At 34.6% G+C, this 21,939-nt stretch overlaps 1 protein-coding gene across 1 annotated transcript in view; it reads right to left on the bottom strand.

Moving 5' to 3' along the window:
* The window catches only part of LRP1B (LDL receptor related protein 1B), a 1,778,947-nt gene that overhangs the window by 944,063 nt on the left and 812,945 nt on the right, over positions 1-21,939 (bottom strand). Inside the window, exons 5-6 of the mRNA XM_057745031.1 lie at positions 19,497-19,625; positions 2,305-2,562 (exon numbers count right to left, since the gene is read on the bottom strand). Of these exons, the coding sequence (XP_057601014.1) occupies positions 2,305-2,562; positions 19,497-19,625 (387 nt within the window). The remainder of the gene's footprint in view (positions 1-2,304; positions 2,563-19,496; positions 19,626-21,939) is intronic.

Raw genomic sequence — 21,939 nt, forward strand, 5'->3', positions numbered from 1 at the left:
ATGTTTTTTCAGGAAAATTCAGAGAAAATTATTGAAAGATAATGAGGGGTAATTCTTGCAATATTTCAAACTTTTTCATTATAATTTTATTTGCTATGGCAATCTCCGATCAGTGATCTTTGATGTTACTATTGTAAAAAGATTATGACCCACTGAAGGCTCAGATGATGTTAGCATCTTTTAGCAATAAAGTTTTTGGGTTTAAAAAAAAGAAAGAAAGATAATGAGGGGGGAGAATCTAAAGATATAATTTCTGGAACAGTGGATAGTGACAGCTATTTAGGCATATTCCCATCAGTTCATTATTTTTGCTTATATGGTGCAACAGAGATTTTATGTAATTATACATGCAAATAATATTCAAACTTCATTATCAACTCACAAACTGTCATGGTGAATGCAGAGCCCACTATATCCATTGGAAGCTGTTCTGTGACATGTTGATAAAATACATGGCTTACAAGCAATGACAGAGGAGCCCAGCCCTGCTCACACCTCTGTCCCACTCCCATCACTGTATTAATTCCACACATTTAATCACTTTTTTTAATCACTTTTTTACAAAATGACTGAAATTGCATGGCCTAAAGCCGACTTCATTAACACTTATTTATTCTAATTAAAATATTTCCATTGTATTTATTTTGTATAGTTCAAAATGAATGTTCTATTCATCACTTTAGTGAACTACCCAATAAAATCTATTTTTCTAGATTTGCCAAGATTTGTTTACAAATAACATGCAATCTAAGTTATGAATTATTTTCTACACATATTCTAATGTACAGTTGCTTGACCAATCTGATATGTACTATTAAAGTTGTTTAAAATTATATATTAAATAAAGGATTACTACTATTACTAGGGCATATTATATGCAGAAAGTTAAGTAAGCTTGGAAAATAATTTTACCTGATGTCTTAGTGAATATTCTAGCTATTTGACTGCTGTATTCCATTTTCTAGGGACAAATACATTTTGATTAGTTGAGATAATCACTAACATGGCAGAAACCAGGGTCTTTTGTTCAAGTGATTTTCAACTGCTGGCTAAGCCAATGCCTGAAATATTCAAATCATATAGAAACATTCCTTGTGCTACTACTACTAGTTATTTAATGTTTCTTATGAATCATCATTTCTCCATGGAATCCTTGAAATAGACAGTATCCACTGTTTTCATTAGGCATTTTTGGTCCACTGTCACAATAAATGACCTTATCATTTTATTTATGTTAAGACAATCTTCAAAATGTTGGATTCTATTTGGTAAACATTTACTTCTATTCACTTCATAATCCATTTTTCCTACAATCTTTCCCACTAATTTTACTCAATCTAATCATAATTACCAAACATTACATAGTACTATTTTCTTACATTTAATAAGATCAATAACCAATCCCTGTACATGTACATCACAAATATCAATAAAATGATTATTGAATTCAAATCACCAAACATTCTATATCTGAAAACTGTATTTACTCTATCACAGCACTTTTTTTCTTCTTCTTGATTGTACATTTTCTTCACTTCTCTACCAAGTTTTATGTTAGTAGCATTTGTAAGACTAAATTTTTTTCTGTAAATCATAAAATAAATGAACACATGTTGAAATTCTCATGCATACAGTTTCCCCAGGCAAGCACACATACTTTTTTACACTCTCATGTGGGAGCAGTAGAAAGCAAGAGAGAGAGGGAGAGGAATGTATATGTGTGTGACAATGTGATATATAGAAAGAAGAGGACAGTTACTAGTTTGTGAATTTCCAACATGAGAAATCAAGTGAATCACAAATTACAAATTACTCTTTCAGAAGAAGATATATAAAAACTCTGATTTACTAGGAAGAAAATCAGCAAACACAGATAGTTGTTACCAATTAGCACAAAACTACTAGTTTTCAAGGTATTTTAATATATGCTGCAGTCGGTGAGCTTATAATTATCAACTCTGTTTCTTGTTTGTTTTTTTGTTTTTTTTTAATCCCAGCTTCACTATCACATTGTGAATTATCATTCAGTGAAAAATCGCAGTTTTCATCTAGGTGATACTGTAATAAGCATTAAAGAAAGAATAAAAATTAACCCGTCAATGTACTGCTTACAGAAACAGTGCAATCCTATGTGTATGTGTGTGTATGCAAAATATGTGGGGAATACACTGATTTAAGTGCATTCATATTTGCATATATAGCTTTCCAAAAGCCATTAGCTACGCTAGAAAATCTAAGAATCCTGTCTACCGGTCTGTAAATGAAATCCTTACAGGGTGGCATATGATATAAATTGAAACTTACTATGAAATGATTGAAGAATATTGATTGTCCATTCATCTGTTAATCTTCCTGTTTTTGTTATCTGAATACATTTGAGCTGATTTGAAGATTCCCTTGATTCAATCCAACAAATTGTATCTTCATTGTAAATAAAATCCAGAGTATGAATTTCATTTCCGTTGACTGAGCTCAGGGTTGCCATTTTACTTCCATTAAGATAGAAAACTTCAATTGTTTCAGAACTTGAAATTAATAGCAAAGGTGGCCTATCTGTAGATTCTGGAATAAAACAGAAAGAGGCAAGTGAATTCAGTAAAAGAGAGTGACTTTTTAAAAAATAATTTTGCACTACTTATTAAAAGTTACTATGTTTTAAAGTATCCTTAAAAATAAAAATAAAAAATTGCTTGCAAAAAGTATTTATTAGTAACCCATATATGCTTCAGTAACTATATTATTTCACTTCTTTAAGGACAACATGGTCCACTGAGCATCTGTATTCTTGATTTCGTCATAATGCGCTGTCTAAATGTGAGGACAATGCTATTTGCTTTCGTTGTTGGTAAATGAAGGAAATGCTGTGAGTTGTTTTTCCAGCAATGATGATGGATCCGAACTGACCTCGCCACACAGTGTAACAGACTTCCCTTGTGAGCAAGGGCATGCTTTTTTGAGGTGGATGTATGAGGTCATAAATAGCTTTTCTGGAGTGGAACATGCAAAGCTCACAGGGTCGTACAGAGAGCACCTGTGACCTCAGCCTCACTGGCTCCTTGACTGACCCCCAGAGCCAAATAATCACACATTTCCTTAGTGACTAGATTATGGTCACTGAACCACTTCCTTTCACATTTCTCATCTATAGTCAGGAAAATAAGATTCTCGAGGTAAAAGAAACTTGTTCAACACCACCTTTTGGAACAATGCACCTTTGCTTGTGCTAGGATTAATGACTTTTTGAAAAATATATAATAATTGACCAGAATCACAATACCCTTAATATATAAAGCTAACAGTAAAAGCTTCATGTAAAATTAGTGTTGAAAGAGTTTTAGTTCTATAATCATCGTCAGAGTAGCTTTTGTGCTAATTAGGGAATAGGGAAAATTAGGAAATCTCCCACTCCTCTTTTTTTGCTACCTTACATCCAACGTGTCAACAAATCTCTGACTCTGATGTCAAAAGCATCAGGAATCCCACTGCTTCCAAGTGACTACTGCCACCATCCTGCCTCAAGCTGGCATCACTCTCAACCAGATCATTACAATTGCCTTCTAACTGGTTTCTCTGACTCCACCTATGCCCTCCTCCTCCTGAGTCTATCTCAACACAAGAGCCAGTTATACCTTGAAAGTGTTAAGGCAGATCAAGTAAGGCTTCTGCCCAATTCTTCAAAGGGTTCCCATTTCAATCAGAGTAAAGGTCAAAGCCTTTATAATGGCCTATAAAGCCCTAGGTGATATGTATTCTCATGATTTCAACTCCTTTTCTTCATCTCCTTACTACTCCCATCCTTGTTACTCCACACACACTGGCCTTCTTACAGTTCCTTGAGCAAGCCAAGCAAGCTGCCATCTCAGAGGCTCTTCCTTTTTTCTAGAATAACCATCATATATCAGGATGGCCCACCTGACTTGCTCACCTCCTTCTGGGTATTATTTGGATGTCACCTTTCTGGTGAGGTCTTCTCTTACCACTTTATCTTGTATAAAACTACAAGCCCCTACACTCTCTGTACACCTTCCCAAGTTTATTTTTCACTTATCACTACCAAACATTGTGTATATCTTATTTATTTCTCTGATGTATTATTTTCTACATCTGTTGCTGTATATTTAGCATTTATAAAAAGTCTGGAACCTACTGGTCGCTCACTACAAATTTTCTGAATAAGTCAAAAGGACACATGGAACCCTGACATAATAGAGTTCTTTAAAAACATTCTGTGAAATGTTACAAAATAATCTGGTTTTCTTAACCTGTGGATGGAATCCAGAAAAATAGTGTCTCTTCAGAAAATTTCATAAATATTTATTTGTTCATTCACGATACTGATACTAAGCACTGTTTAAAGGTAGGAGAAAAGCAAATATAAATACGATGAATATAATTAAATGCCTAACATTTTGAATGCATTATTTAATGCTTTTCATCATTTCTGGGGGAAGTAGGAATATAGGGCTCTTTGTGTTTCTTTCAGATAGAAGAGTTCTCCAATGAAGATAATTTTGGGTCTTCCCTCAGTCTTAAAATGTCAACCCTGAAATGCATCCCAAGGCCTTCCATGAGTATTTGAATTTTTACTCCTAAAAAGTTACTTCAATCAAGCCAAAGGATTCTTCTCTGCCTTCAGAAAGACACTTGTTTTTAACTTAAAACAAAAAACAAACAACAACAAAAATCTCAGTGAGATTATAAACTAGTTAGCCCAACAGATTCTTCCCAATGGAGAAACAGAATTGTTCTGGACTTCTTGGTATAAACCAATAAAAAAAAAAAGAAGTCTCCGGGGAATTCCCTGGTTGCCCAGTGGTGAGGACTCCATGCTTTCACTGCCAAGGGCCCGAGTTTGATCCCTGGTTTTGGGGAACTCAGATTCCCACAAGCTGCGGCAGGGCTGCCAAAAAAAAAATAGTCTTCAAAATACTAATATCATTTCTACAATAAAGAATTCCCTCAGAAGCATTAGTAAAATTGTGAATTACCTCTGCTTGTCAAGTAACTACACCTGAGTTTGATTAGCCAGTTGCCTTCTCTCTCAATGTCTTGATCATCTCAATCTCAGGCCATCTTGAATCATGTAATACTTGCCCTTGCCATTCCCTAATTTGGAAGTCTAGACTTGGTCTCTTTTCAACGCTTCTAGCTCTGTTTGTTTTCCAGTTGACCTTGACACTCCTGAAACCTGTTGGATCATGGATTTCTCAGCTTAGGGATGAGTCTTAGACGGCCATGTTATCAGGTTAAAGATATATGGACACCAATGTCAGTGTTTATAGTCTTCATTCGACTTCTGAAATGACCTTTAGTGAAATCGCCTCTCATTCAAAAATTGAACAACTACTGCCAAGCTTATAAGAAGTCCAGATGTAGACAACAATTTCTAAACTGGCTACTAGTCAGTAAATTTAAGTATGCCATAAACATTCTTTGGAGAGAGGCTGGAATATAAAGGAACATTGAGTTTCTCTTGAGACACTTAGATAAAAATGAATTAATGGTCAACACAGGCAATGTCTAGGGGACACAACTAATCAATCTATTTGATTTTTGTAGCTGTTTTTTGAGTGAATCAGTTGCTAATCTTAATGCAAAACATATCAACCACTGATTTTAAAGCCTCAGATAAACAGAAAACCAATAAAGAGGAAGTCATATGCTTCATAAGTTGACATGGTTTGATATAATAATGGTGACTTTTAAAATTCAAATGACATACTAGAGGAAGGATACTTGTAATGTTAGTTGTGATGTGCTTTACAGAAGTAATACTCATGTGTGTCTGCTAATTATTATCTATGGTTTTCCTCTACAGACAAATAAAACATAAGGCCTGATGTGGGAGTGGGGGAAGCTACTGAAACATAAGAACCCACAAAAATCATCAGGGACTAAAGATATAAATCTTTTTTTTTTTCTACTTCATGATGAAACGTCGCAAGGCCTGGCAGAGGTTATCTGTCTCTGCTGCACTACATTGATCTTTAGTCAGCATTATTATCACATGTTTCCACATGCCAAATGAAGACCATCATTTGCTTGGGGAATGAGGATAAAAGAATGACCAGAATAAATGTGATGCTCTTATCAGATGCCACACTTAGAGTCAGTGAACAGTTTCCCCAAAGGAATAGTTAGAAAAGACCTCAGATGACTTCAGTCAAAGGATTTTCTACATCCACACTTAATAAGAATAAATATTAACCTTCCACATAGAAGAGATTGAAACACAAGAAAGCACTCAGTCAATACTCTGACTTAGAGAATCAAGACTTAAGTGGAATAAACCTCTACAATTGGGCTGTCAATTGATTCATGTTGGAGGAGGAAAACTTTCCGCATCGTCTTCACTACTACCCATATATCAACAGGATAAAAAAAGAGTATTTTCTCTCCCAAAAAGTTATAGGGATATGTATATTCACATAGTGATTTTTTTCCCTATCATGTTATATTAATCAGTGCCATAACTTTTAAAAACTGATTAGAAAACTGAGAATTAAAAAGAGAACCTTGGAAACATGAAAAATCTCATTTGACTAGATTCATAAAAATATCTCTTTAAATTCCAAGTCACTATAACCATATCCTTGCAAACATGTCTTCAAGAATACACTAAAAATGTATTTATATACTTATAGTGATATGATTTTGACATACAGTTGATGTTAAATAAACATTTTCAGAGTGAATAAAACTTAGTTTTATGGTTTCATTTAAACTTCCTATCCTTCCATTCAATTCTAAGAATATTAATTCAGCTAGTTTCATTTTAAGTAATTGGAACTGTGGATTCAGATAATTAAAAATAAATATAAGCCTAATAAATATTTATGTACATAATAAATGTATCTATAACATATATAATATATAAAAATGTGTATTAACTAGGTATACTGTGTTCTGATTTCCCCTAATTAATCTTGTAATTGTAAGCAATTATCCCCAGTGAATGAAATTAGGTAGGTGAGCCTCAATATTTGTTGTTTCAAAGATGAAAAAAAAAAGAATATGAGGTTCAACTGTTTAAAAGGTTAAATAATAACTTCATGTAAAGTATATAAAATGAAGTCAGAGTTAAGACTAAAGCATGAAAAAAAGGGAAAGCTGTAATCTGTACCAACCAAAGAACTGGTTTTCAACCAACACAAAATTAAAATAACTTAAAGAAGAATTAAAACAATTTTTATTTTTAGCTTATCATACACAAATTGTATAAAGTCTTTAATAATAAGGAAAATTATTAAAATTAGAAATGAGAAGTAAGAATAACAACTTGTAGCAAAAAATTATGCAGACCCTCATAGGAAGTGAACTGTAACTATATGCAACAAAATGAAGAGCAATCTGTATAAAGAGACCAAATTAAAAAAAAAAAAAAAACTTCTAAAATTATGCAGTGAACATAAAAAGTTGAATATGAAATACTAGGAGGAAACTGTCTAGTTTAAAAAAGAGAAAAAAACATTATTCAAATAATATAATAAATTATAGACCAAAGTTAACTAAACCAAACTGAAAATGTGGATAAAGTTAACCATACAACTGAAAAAAAGATACAGGTTTGAAATATTTTCATTTCCAAAATATATATGGCCAAATTTGTTTCTCCATTTTCCTCAACTATTTTGTTAATGGAAAACTCTCTTTACTGAACTGAATGATATTTAGAATAAGTACATGCTGTGCCACGTCAGAGGAAACTATTTTGCCACATTTTACAAAAAAAAGTAAAATGTGAATGAAATGTGAAACATTAAAATAAAATGCATTAAAAACAGTGTTGACCTAAGCAAGAAATGTAATCACTACAACTAGACTGTAATGTAGCTTAGCACTACCTTTTATTGTCACAATGCATTTATGTTAAACTATTAACTGATGATGAAAATGCTTTATTGCATTTTTTATTTTATTTTTTAGTATTTATAGATCTAAGGTCTTCAACTAGTATCTGAAGAGGATCAGCAGGACAGTCTGTCTTCAAGAAAGATATAAAAGAAAAATTTATATATATATATATTATATATATGTATGTATATATAAGTTTATATCTTTTAAGTCAGGTTTGGTACCTTTCATGAAACACGTGTAGTAACATTGACTTCCAAAGAATGGTTAGATATATCTTTCTATGGTTGAATTGTTTGTGTCCCCCAAATTCATATGTTGAAATCCTAACCCCCCAAAAATGACAGTATTGAGGGAGGTTAGGAGGTGCTAGGTCCTGAAGCTGGAACCCTTATGAATGGGTTTAGCCCTTTTTAAAAGAGGCTCTAGAGAGATCCCAGCACCTTCTGCCATATGAAGACACGATACGTCTGCATCCCAGAAGAGAGCCCTCACCAGACCATGCTGCCACTCTGATTTCAGACTTCCAGCCTCTAGAGAAATAAATTTCTGTTATCTAAGTTACCCAGTCTGTGGTATTTTGTTACAGCAGCACTAATGTACGAAGACATATCTGTTTCAGAGAGTTAAAAGTTCTTTAATGGTGATGGCATTTGATTCCAGTTCTGTGTCTTGATGGAAGAACAGGAATTGGACTTGCAGAGATTAAAAAAAAAAAAAAGACAAAGAAGAAAAAAATGAAGTCAGGTGAAACTAACAGCTTTGACAGAAGCATAGATGTGGGAAAGACTAAGATATGTTGGGAAGATACTGACCTCAGTTTCTCAGTTTCTGAGGGTAGAGTATGCATTAGTGATGAAAGTACTTCATCGCAATCATGACAATAGCTAATACATTTTGAACATATTTTAGGAGCTAGCTTCATATTTATCAGCTTATTGTATACTCACAACATCTCTAAGAATCAGGTGCTAATATTATCCACATTTTATAGATAAGAAAACTAAGTTATTTAGAGTTTAAGTAACTTGATTAGGATCACAAAGCTACTAAGTAACAAGAACTAGATTAAACTCACAAAGAGTGCAGTAGCTGAGAAAGTAGTTTGAGGAAACATTGCACAGGTCATTTAATGTCAAGATGATAAACTTATTTTTAATTTGGGATGCAATGGAAAGTCAATATAAATTTTAGAAAGAGAATAAGGAGCAAAACTACGCTTGAAGACCAACTGGGAAATGATACATGTAATACGATATGGGTGAGTAGAATATAGTAGGATAGATACATTCCCAATTTAATTTTTAAAATTGTTTTTGCTTTTAAAGTGGTGTAATATAATTCATATCAGATGGGAAGGTAGTATGTAAAAGTCTTGTTTATACACTGCCTTGGTGGTAGTATTCCAGAGTGAGGCTGGGAAGGAGTTAGGTAAAAGGAAAAGGTATTTCTGTTCCCCTTTAGATTAATGCAGTACAGAAAGAAAGAATGACCACGTGTGCCAACATTCCTATTGCAAGCAGAGGCCCATGGAGAAATGTAAGTCCCAGAGAATCCTCAGAGGTTCAGGAACACATCAGATCTCACACATGTAAATAGAGAAAGGTATTTATCTTTTTAATTATAAAGAAGGTAACCAAAGGTTATTGTTTAAAAAACAAAACAAAACTTGTAGACACAGGTATTGAATAGCTGGATTACTGAACAGGGAAGTGCTATTTTAATTTCTCAGCAAATAGGTAATAAGAACCTAAAATGGGTAGTATTGTGTTCTTATGTAGAGATGGGTTGATGTAATAAAGTGGAGGTTTCAAATTGCGGTGACTGTTTTACGCAGATAAGAAGGGACACGGAATTAAGGATTAAGTGGAAGTTTGAGATTTGGGTGATAGGGAGAAACAGGAAAAAAAAAATTGGAGTCAGTTTTAAGAGAAGATGATGAGTGTAGTTGGCATGTTAGGCCAGTCTTTTGTAATCTCGTCTTCAGTATTGCAAATAAAACTCACTCAGGTAAACTACCAATCAACCTGAATTACAGACTTTAAAATAATGTAGCCTTTTCATTATTTGGATGTTATTGGTGAAACACCGGTACCTTCCTGTAGAGGATATTTCAATTTGAAAGGTGATGATTGAGAAGCAATGAAATATGTTGTTTTGTAGGAATAAGGATCATTTTCCAAAAAACAATGGAAGTCGATAACATCATCCCACACATTAAAAAAGAGCTTCTCATTTTGCAATTCAGCAGCTCTCAAAATTCCCCTGTTTATTAAAGGGATTATCCACCAGATCAAGGAAGTATTTCCCCTATTATCTGGAAGGCCTTACCTGGCACATGCTAAATGTTCAGTAACTATGATACATGAAGGGTGGTTTTGATTTTGGATTCTCCAATGTTTTTAGAGATATATTACTGTTTTTTTAAGTTTAAGAATCATAGTGTATTTCAATAAGTAAAATGACATAAATAATGCATTATGATTTTTAATCAGGAAAATGAAATAAATTTATACTGAATTTAATTTATTAAAGTAAAAATTTAATAAAATTGAAGGGTTATTTTGGTAAATCTCAAAAATCTCAGAGTATGATTCATTCAAATTTTACTGAATTAATATTAAAAAAAGCAGATCGTCCAGGGATGGTCAATTCACATTAGTTACTGAGAGGTGGCCTATGGTTACTTTTGAATCTCCTAATCACCTTGCTAATTGTGGCAAACAGAAACTTCTTTAGCTATAGAAACACATTTTTCCCAATTCACACATGTCCCTCTAAGTTATAAATTGGTAATGATTGAGTTTAATAAGTAATAGATATTGACTCATTTAAAAATTGCTTTATACTTACACGAGGTACCTGGAATAGTCAAATTCACGGAGTCAGAAAGTACCCTGGTAGATGCCAAAGGCTGGGGGAGGGCGGGGAAAGGGAATGGAGAATTAGTGTTTAACCGGGACAGAGTTTCAGTTTAGGAAGGTGAAAAATTCAGGAGATGGATGATGGTAAGAGTTGCACAACAATGTGAATGTACTTAGTGCCACTGAACTATAAGGTTAAATATCGTTAAAATAGTATGTTTTATATTATGTGACTTTTACCACAATAAAAAAATTTTCTAAATTGCTTTAAAAATATTTCAAGTTTGAAAGCATGGGCCCTTTAAAAAGCCACTTTCATCTCCTAAAAAGAAAATACTGTCTCAGTGTTTGCATATTTATTTATACACGTAACAAAGATTTATTGATCATGACTGGCTTCTGCCAGGCACTCGTCTAGATGCTAGAGATACAGCAGTTAGCAAAACTAATAAATTTTTTTGTTTTTGTACAGCTTACAATTTAGTGGAGGAAAAACTCAATAAGTGAGTAAACAAATACTATTTAATATTTTTTGGCAGTGTTAAATTCTATGAAGAAAGGTAAAGCATTGGTAGATATGTGGATGTGGGCTGTTCTTTAGAGAGAGTAGTCCAATTCGGAACATATTTAAAAGTCTGAAGTAAAGGGTTTGAGAGAAAGAATGGAGTCAAAGGTGACTCCAGTGTTAGGCTTGGACAATTGGGTGAATGGGGCTACATTACGAAGATGGTCATCACTGGAGAAAGCACTGTTAGGGAAAGAGAATCAAGAGCTTGGGACACACAGAGTTTGATATTTCCACTAAATTTCCAAATGGAGATATTAGGTTGGATCTCAGTATTCAAGTGAGTCTGGTGTGCAGCAAAGAGGTCAGGGCTGGCGATAAAAACTTGCAAGGCTCAGTCTCTAGACGTTTAATAAAACCATGGAAGATGTAGTGTTCTTAAAGTCATGATACAGGATGAGAGCACTTAGGAAATCAATAAAAGAAGAGAAGATGTCCAAAGGACTGAACACTGAGTCATGCTGAAAATACTGGCAAAATGAGGATTATGCGGCAAAATAAACTGAGGGGAAAAATGCCCAGCAAGGTAAGAGGAGAACTCCAAGAATACACTCTTTAAAAGGGAAAGTATTCATAGAGGAGACAGGATCCACTGTGTGTTAAGAACTGATAATTGAATAATTAGGCAACTAGCGGTCACTGGTAACCTTGACAATAGAGGTTTAAGCAAGTGCTAAGAATGTATGACCCACTGAATGAGGAGGAGGAAATAAAGAGACAACACACTGTGCGTTTTTCTATAGCAGGAAAAGAAAAATGGAGCAGTAGCTAGAGATGAATATAGTTTCAAAGGAGGTGGTTTTGCAGCCTCTTTACTGCATCCTTGTATACTGATGGGAATGATCCAGGAGAAAAGAAAATATTGATGGTTCAAGGAAAAAAGAAGACAACTGTCAGAGTAACTCTTGTATGGGTGAGAGAAGGGGGTACTGATGCACAATTTCAGACATTGGCCTTAGATAGGAACAGCATCAGTTTGTTCTTCAACTCAAATAAGAGAAAGATGAAGTGATTAGCTCTAAATTCAGATAGATTGACAGATTTAGGAGAGTTCAGGATGAGAAAGTTCTCTTTTGATTGCTTCTATTTTCTCAGGGGAATATGAAACAAGATCATCATCTTAGAACAAGGAGGAAGGAGGTAGACATATGAAAATTCATTATTTAGAGGTAGAAAAGGGAAAGGTCATTTAATCCATTTCACTGTTTTCTGACACGGCTGCCAACGGATGTAAATATATAACCTATATTTAAGACCACAATCTTCTACTCTGCTACTGAAAAGACAGAGTAGTTCTAAATACTCAATGGTAATTATATACCAATATATCTAGCTACTTTACTAGATATATTCCTTGTAATTTGATGGTATGCTGTTCTAAACTTCTAAAGTCTGTTAAGATACCATTTATCTGATAACTTGGCAAGTATTATCTTTCATGGAAAGCAAAGATGGAGGCTGTGTGAATCCTAGGGCTAAGAGGAAATGCTAGCACACATTTAAAAATGCATTCAATACAATGGATTTTCTTCTCTCAGGACTAAATGACTAAGCAACTTGACTAGGGAGAATATGCAGAATATCAGCCATCAGTCAAGGGCAAGTATGAACTCTGGGGAAGGAGTGCTCAAGAAACATTCTCTAACTGCCGTTATTACATTGTTGATTGCAACTGATATAGGGGATGCCTTGAAAGCTCTCTGAAAAAAATTTTTTCTTAATTAGAATAAATATAAAAAATTTTTTTCTTCAAGTTTTATGCTTTGGTTTTCTAAGGATTTCAATAGCTCTATACTTCTACTTTTCTCAGACAAAACAACAAGAAAATTATATATCCATGCCTAATCTTAAAATTAAACCGTTTGCAATTTCTATGAATTTAAATGTGCCTCATTTCTTTTTATTTTTCATTATATTTGACCAATTTTCAGACAAAGAAAGGGAGTTAATTGTAGAACATGACATGATGTATCATATTTTACACTGAAGATTTAAATACTAATTCAATAGCTATACAAAAAATACAATAATAGATATTTGTACTTATATAAGGTGTCATTTGGAAAACAAAGTTTATTACTGTCAAATCTAGAGGCCATAAGTGTCACCATGTAATTCTTAATATCCAAACAGACATCTGCAGCTAGATTGCAGCCAAGATGTTAAGTGGCAAGGAAAATGGAAAACATGCATTTTTTCTGCGTCTAATATTTTCTAAACTGTGGGTAAACCAAAGGTGTCATGACACAAAACACATGACAGATATGACTGTTGTCAATCTTGCAATTTTGTTGATGGAAAAAAGATTTAAGATATCAAGAAATGTGTTAGACTGTGAAACTGATGTCCTCCAGGAAAAAAAAAATTTAAAAACAACAAAAACAGACATAGAATATTCATGAGGAGTTTTATACCTCAATACTGGCAAGCTCATTAACAGTTGTGTGGGTAGGAGAAAGAAATAGTGTGATGCTTAATGTGGGCAATGGAAATTCCATCAGAAAATCTCGCCCTGTTCTGTCATGAAATGTGAATTCCAGCTGAGTAAAGGGCTAGAGAAGATGTAGAGTAGGAATATTCTAAAAAATAGAAAACTACTTTCAATGGCCAGGCCAGGTAATCAGAGGGAGTCCATGAAGCTCTAGCATTTCTATAGAATACAGGCTTAGGATACACTGCCTGACTGCAGGTGGTGTGGCTTATTCTCCAGCTATATTTGCACAGCAAGCGCACACTCGGACTGCATGTTTGTCTGAGGAGGGACTTGGTGGAGAGGGCACATTTATGGAGATTATGCAGAGCTCCCAAACCACTTTTTCATGTCTACACTACAGCAAAGGCAGCTTGAGTCCTAAATAACATGATGAAATGCAAAAGCAAAACAAAAAACAAAAACAAAAACAAAAACAACCATTACTCTTTGAATCTCTTCCAGCCTTTTGACTTTCCTTTAATTGACCCTCAATATCCCAGTACCCTTATTCTGCTTCCTGAATGTTTAGGAAATTGCTTAAAGCATCCAATAAACGTTGACCCAGCAATACTCTGTTCCAGGCACTGAGCTACTTCTCTGTCACTTACCGCTTACCATAGTATACATCATTTCTTCCAGGCATATGAAACCGAGTAAAAAACAACAAATCTGGATTTCGACGCTGGTGCTGGTCTACTAGGCTTGCTCCTGGCTCAGAGCTTATCATACACCATCATGTCATCAAGTGTCATTCACAGTTATGCCTCAATGAAATGACAAACTTCAGGAACTAGACCTTTGGACTATCTAAAAATAGAAAAACTCTAAATAGTGAATCTTTGCGTTGTCAAGATCTGATCACATATCATTCTGCGAGAAGCCATTCTTAGCCAGATGGTAGACTGAAACGGATCTGATCCACAAGTTTCTTAAGTTATCAAGGTTACTAAGACTTAATATGCTACCCTACCTAAGAATATTTCAATTTTAGTATGGAGTGTTTCTTTTAAAAAGAAAAAAAAAGGCAATTATATTTTAACTGAATTAAAGTATCATAAGTGGCTGATGAGACTATGATACTCTGAGCAGGGGCTCTTCCCTTATCTTATCTTTTCTTTCTTTCTTTTTCTTTTCTTTTCTTTTAATTCCAGGGCTCTTCCCGTTCTATACAAACACCAGCCTATTCTCCCCATGAGCAGAGCCAGCCTTGACAGAAAATCATGGATAATTCCTTCACCTTCTAAAAGGAAATTTCAAACTATTTATTAGCAGATGATAATAGAGGATAGAAGTAGGAGCCATCAGGAGTTATATTTTGTTTTATTTTTTTTCTCTCTCTTTTATTTATTTAATTGTAGCAAAGAAAGTGAGTGTTATGAAAACACTCTAACACAGGGATTGTAATTTGTATTTCTTACAACTAAGAGTTCCATTGCCTAAAATGTCTCCACTTACCCTCGCCCAAATCATAAGCTGTAATAGAATCCCAAAATTATTTAATGGACTCTCTTCTCTCAGTACTCTGGTTGCTCTGTAGCAAAGAGGTATACTCTCTCACATGGTACCATTTAATGCAGTGCCTCTGCAATGATGAGTACAGAATTACTCAGTGCTCTTTATTTTGCTACTGCTTCAGTGAAATCAGTAGAGCCCTATAGGTTCCATAGAATTGAATGCTGAGGTAAATGCCTGCCATCAGCTAGTGGTTAGGAGACTGAAAAGTACAGTCCAAGGAGCCTGAATTTATCAGTTCATTCAAACCTGCCAACAGGTCATAAATTAAATATGCTTAGTTAGTATTTTCACTCTCACAGGTTCTCCATGAACCCACTGTCAACCCTGGGTGCCCATATTCAACACATACTTCTACAACAAAATCAGTGTAAATCAGTTAAAAGAAAGTTAAATAAAAAAATAAAATAAAATAAAAAACCCTTTTCATTTTCAGATTTAATGTCACTATTAGAACTCTAATTTCAAAACATATAAAAATATACAGAATGTTTTACTGAATACCTATCTCTGGCAAGTCCTAACAATGGGGCTAAAATGTCTACTTTTTAATGTGTGTCCCATTCAAAAGTTATGAACAACTGGCATGCCCCCTCCTACATAGTAATATCAAGTATGTATATTTTTTTATTTAATTTTACTTATTTGTTTATTTGTCTGTGTTGAGTCTTTGTTGCTGTGCGTGGCCTTTCTCTAATTGTGGCGACTGGGGGCTACTCTTCGTTGCGGTGCATGGACTTCTCATTATGATGGCTTCTCTTGCTGCAGAGCATGGGCTCTAGGTGCGTTGGCTCAGTAGATTGGCTCGGAGGTTCTAGAGCGCATGCGCAGAAGTTGTGGCACATGTGCTTAGTTGCTCTGCGGCATGTGGGATCTTCCCGGACCGGGGTTTGAACTGGTGTCCCCTGCATTGGCAAGCGGATTCTTAACCACTGAGCCACCAGGGAAGTAGAAGTATGCATATTTAAAGTTACTTTTTTGTCATGTAGATTGCAGACTTTCTTCCATTTTGAAATCACCTATTTTGGTGTCACATGGATAGTTGGACTAGATCATCTTTGAAGTTTCTCCCAACTTTGAAACACTTGATTCCATATTTCAGTAATCAGGTCAATCTTACTAAGTGTAGAAAAGAAAAGAATTTGTCTGCACTGCATGACTTATCAAGAATGAAAAGGCCTCCTGCCTAATGTTAATCCCTTCTCCTTTCTGCCACAGGGCCTAAAAGCCCCTCCCCCTACTAGAGGTATTTCTTAAAGGTGCTCTTAGGGCTTATGAATTTTACTTGGATTTTGTCATTATATTACAAAAGAGGGATAATCAATTAACTTAAATGCATTTTCCTAATTACTATCAACTGTCACACTGAAAATAAGATCCCACAGGCAAGCTTTGGGGTGACTAGTTGCAGAGCAACCATGGTGTTATTTTGTGCTGAACTAGTTCCTCACCTTATAAGCAGCTTCCCAGCCAACTAACTCTCCCTCTCTCTGCCTTCACATAAAAGGCTACTTCTCCTAGGGACTTTTATTTTCCCATCTATTATCTAGTAAGGCCTTTGCAGAACATTCCTCCTGTGTGCAGCTCTAGCTGCCCATTGTATCCTTTGGGTTTGATATTTTTATGTTGTATTTTCTGTCTGAAGACTACGGATCTCTTACAAACATCTACTGTTTGGAGTCAGCCCTTTCTAATTTTTCCCTAGTTTCACATCATCTCAGCTTCTGGGATCCCTGGAACTCTGGCTTGACTTGGAGGGAAAGTCAGGTTCCAGAATCTAGTAAGGTAGAATTTTAAAGGAAGAAAAAAGACAGGCTAATCTAAGCAGCCAGGTAATGGAAAAGAGGAAAGTCAAAGCCTTAAAACAAACGGGGTCTACTTAATATCTTTTCCCCAGCACCTATCAGCCATAGCAATACCACAGTAGACAAAATTGCCACAGAAAATTAAAATTGATGTATTAAATGGAATTTTACATATAACAGAAGCAAAAAAAATATCCTCTGGTACATTTGTTATAAATATGAGAAAACTAAAGCAAAACTGACATTTTTTCTTTTGAATTATACAAATGCATTGTTCAAACACCCATGTGACTTTTAGAACTAGTCAGTATATGTTATAGACTTGTACTCATTCACTATATTACTCATTTTCCTAAAACTACAAACCACAGGAACATTCCCATGAAAACTGCATTGTTGAAACTATGTAGGCCAATATTGTCATCAAGCCAACCACTTAGAGGTAAAGGCATTTAGATATGTATTCTATTATCAGTGCTAGAGTCATCAAATCTGCTTAATGCAGCATTACATTATCATGTCCCATCCCTCTTTGGTTACGTTCTCTTTTTGTCAGAAACCACTTTGCACAGAAAGAGAGGAAGTGCTTCTTCGCATAGGGTTTATTACATTACACTCTCCCTGTGTATTCACAGCAATGTTGTGTGGATCAATAAAAGAAACAGCAAAGCAGAAGCCTTCTACTTCTTTAGTCCATCAGTATATTAAAGCAGAACTCTCAGTGGTGGAAAAAAAAGAGGAACATATAACCTGACCTAATTTTTCTAGAGGATTGCCCTGGAAAAGTAAATAGGGCTTCATAAACCAATTCAGCAATTGAAAGAAGCAAACTAAGAAGTAAAAGAGTTTCTTTCTTGGTAATTTTCTATAAAAATACATCTTGTAAATAATTGAACATACTATCTCAGAGAAATAGTTGAAATTATAACATGAGGTTACGATGTAAAGGGAAACAGCAGCAGCTTGCAGAGAAAATCCAATGCTTTACTCAATTTGGTTTCAGGAGAGAGAATCCCACCTCATGCTTAATTTTCTAACTGATAATAAAAGGGAGTAGGGGGACATTCATTAATTTAACAAAATATCATAATTTGAAACTACATGAAATAAAACGAGATTTGGAAGTCAGAAGATGCCAGATGGAATACCATGTATAATATCTTCCTATATTATTCCCAAGCTAATTCAGTTCACACACACACAAATGAATGTTATCCTATCATTAACAGCACATCTCAAGGCTATTTAATTAGCAAATCAACAATTCTTACTGAAGGTTTACTTAGTAGAAAACACTGTGTAGAAACTACAGGCTTTATTTGCAGGTAAGAGGTAAAGGAAAGGCAGTTTTGAAACATGAGATTCAAACACTTAAGAGCGTAACACTCATTTTAGTAATCTTAATTAGAAAGAAAAATTAATTCCTTCTTTTTCCTTCCTTCCTTTCTTCCTTCCTTGTCCCTCCCTCCCTTTCTTCCACAAGTATTCGAGTACCTATATGTTCCAGGCAATGATCAGATTTGAGTAAGTAACAGTAACCAAAACTGAGAAGTTCTGTACTCTCATAATGCTTATATCATTCTGGGCAAATCCGATGATAAACAAACACATAAGTTAATTTCAAATGGTAGAGCTATAAAGAAAATAAAACTGAAAAACCATATGTTGATAGAATAGGTATGAATAAATAAGTATAGCTGGGAAACAAGATAGTGATGGAGAGAGTACATACCCTTAAATAGAATGGTCAGAGAAGGTCATTCTGAATATTGACATTCTAGCCAAGACTTGAATGATAAGAATGTGACTATCATAGGGAAAAGCACTGCAGGCAGATCAAACAGCAAGTGAAAAGACCTCAAGGCAAAAGCAAACTGGCTGAAGCACGAGGAAACCAGTATGGTTGGTGTGTGATAAAAGGAGAAGCAGTAGGAGATGAGATGGAAAGGTAAATTGTACCAGACCAATAGTCCTTATGAGGTCCTATGAGAAGTTTTGGTTTTATTCTCAACATGAGTGAAAATTATTGGGAGATTTTAAGCAAAATAATGACATGGTCTGGTTTATATTTTAGCAGATAACATTATTACGTGAAATACAAATTTTAGAGGGAGCAGAAACTCTCACAGAAACCAGTTAGGAATCTATTATATAGTCCAGGAGAGAGATAGGTAATTCAAATCAACTAATGCATTTCTTTTGAATAGGTTTTTGTTCATCAGAAACTTCCTGTAATGGAAGGAGTTTGGTAGTGATCAGTGACAACTAAAAGAACTGCTCTGGATTTCTAAGTATGGATCAGTGAATTAAAATCAAGGAAAAATCTATTTCTTCAAAGTCCATATTGCTCTGCTACATTTCTAATGAAAATGAACTGCAAATAGGAAATAAATTCTGGAAGGACCACATATGAGATAACTTACCATTTTTGGCTTTGCAGGATCTGTTGTCTGGCTGCATTATGTAGCCCTCCACACAACCACAAGCATAGGATCCATACGTATTTATGCAGGTCTGGCTGCACGTGCCATAAACAGCACATTCATCTTCATCTAAAAAGAAAATTAACATCATTTCTAAGCACATTTATTGTTGGGCACTTTTCTTCCTCCCTGAAGATAAAATTTTTTCCAAACTTTGGAAATAGGCTACTTAAAAAAGAGAGAGAGAGAGAGAGAGCGCGTGCCAACTCCAATTTGTCTTTTCAAAACCTCACTAACTGAATATAAAATTCATTGCTGTTTTAATAGTTGTAGAGATACAAGAACAAACTTAACATCAAATCTTTTACTTCAAAAGAGAATTTATTTGCATTTTTCATGGGCAGGCTAAAAGTCCTTGGATATTGTGCAAAGGTATAAAATGCACTCCAATGAATATTTGCTGATGAGTTCTAGTGTTTACAACACTGGCTTTTTCAGTATTTTAACAAAGAATTAGTCTGGCAACAAGATTTTCAATGAACAAATTAAAGTTCTGAACCAAGTGATGTAAACCACCCTCACTAAATCAAAAGGCGGAAACTATTAAGTGCTTGTTGAAAGGAGAAATTTTATCTTAATTTTTATTTTAATATCTATGGCCCTTCTCTTATTTCTTCCCTACTTCCATTCCCCATACTTTTTTTCTCCAACATCTTGTTCAAATTTCTAAAAGCAACAGGCACTTACTGATTCTTAACCAACTGGTAAAATTAAAAAAAATAAAAAATCTCTCAGCTAATAATTTAGACAAATGTGTATTCAGTCTGTCCTGTGGACCAAGTATTATACTAATCTCTGAAGAAACCAAAACTGGTAAAACATGGTATCAACCTCTAGGTGAAGCAAGCCTAGTGAAACACAATTTCATTTCTATACATTTCCTCATAATAGAGGCACACTCTAGTTATGATAAAAACAGAGAAAAGTAAATGAATCTGCTCGGAATTGAAGGGAAGATGTGAAGGCTATATACTGAGCTGAGTTCAAAGGATGATTTAGATTTCCGAAGACTAAATAAAGAGTTCAGATGGAAAGAGGTGTTCCAGTTAAACAAAACAGCATGTGAAAAGCCATTGGAAAAAAAAAGGAAAAAGAAAAAAAAGGAAAAGAAAAGCCATTGGGATGACACAGTAATGATTTCAAAGAAGTATAAGGAGTCAGGTGGAGTAAGGGTGTATAAGGGGAAATGGTAAGAGACGATACTGAGAAAATAGCTTTGGGATGGGATAATGAAGTTATTTGTATGCTAAACTAAAGTGCTGTACATTATACAAAGGCTTTGGGAAAGCATTAATTAGATGATCAACTTTGTATTTTAAAACTAAACAAAGTCATATGAAAAATGGATTGGTGAACACAGAGAAGAGATCCTGGAAAATTAGCTATGTATTAATTTTACACAAGAAATTGTATTTTGAAGTCATAATATTTTGAACAAAGACAGTGGGAATGGAAATGGAGAATAGGGAATGGACTCAAAAGTTTAAGGAATAGAACAGACAACATGTGAAGTTTGACTAGATATGACAGAAGTGAATGGCGGTCTAATTTTATAAGAAGTGTAGATTACAATGGAGGTATCATGGAAGGAAATAATGTTTGATTTGGATGTGTTAAATTTGAGGTTCTGCAGAGCGTCCTTAAGTAAACATTTAATAAGTAGTTGGAAACATGGAACCAATAACATAAGGTGAGATGGTTCTTGGAGCATTTAAGAGTCACTAGCACATGGATGATAGATTTAAAAGAACAGCAGAGGGTTAGATCCCACAGAAAGAAAGGAAAGTCAGAAAAGCTTAGCTATAGAAAAATACTGCAGGATACCAATATGAAAAAGGCAGGCAAGAAAGAGGAGTCCATGGGCCTCCTTAGAAGGCTCTTAAGTGGATTAAACTGCTTGAGTATAAGAAGAATATATATTTGGTCTTTGTCCTCTTTTCTGGCACAAAGTTCCTAACCCTTGTAATTTTCTGAGCTATAGGATTATCTTTGTTATTTTTAACGAGCCCCTTTGAAATACACTAGAGTCTATGCTAATGAGGTAATTACTAGATAACATCAGAATGGGACTGGTCACCAAAAAGACCAAACAGGTGACTACAGGATGGGAACTCTCAACCCCACTCTCTGGCCCCAAGCTAAGAAAGTTTACTAAGAAAAAGCAAAAGATTGCTGAGTAGCCAAAGAACTATTTAAATTGGGAAACCATACACTTGTATAAATTAATTTGTATTTCTCTCAGATTTCTTTAGCTTCATGAAATAGCCTGCATTTATAGAGAGCTTGTTTAAAGTAAGTAGCTTCGGGGATAGAAAGAATAGTATTTGGAGTGAAGTCTACAGTGATAATGTGAAATTAAACCGTGATTTGATAAAGTCCGGCC

Source organism: Hippopotamus amphibius, chromosome 8 (genome assembly GCF_030028045.1).
Source record: "Hippopotamus amphibius kiboko isolate mHipAmp2 chromosome 8, mHipAmp2.hap2, whole genome shotgun sequence".
Classification (NCBI taxonomy): Eukaryota; Metazoa; Chordata; class Mammalia; order Artiodactyla; family Hippopotamidae; genus Hippopotamus; species Hippopotamus amphibius.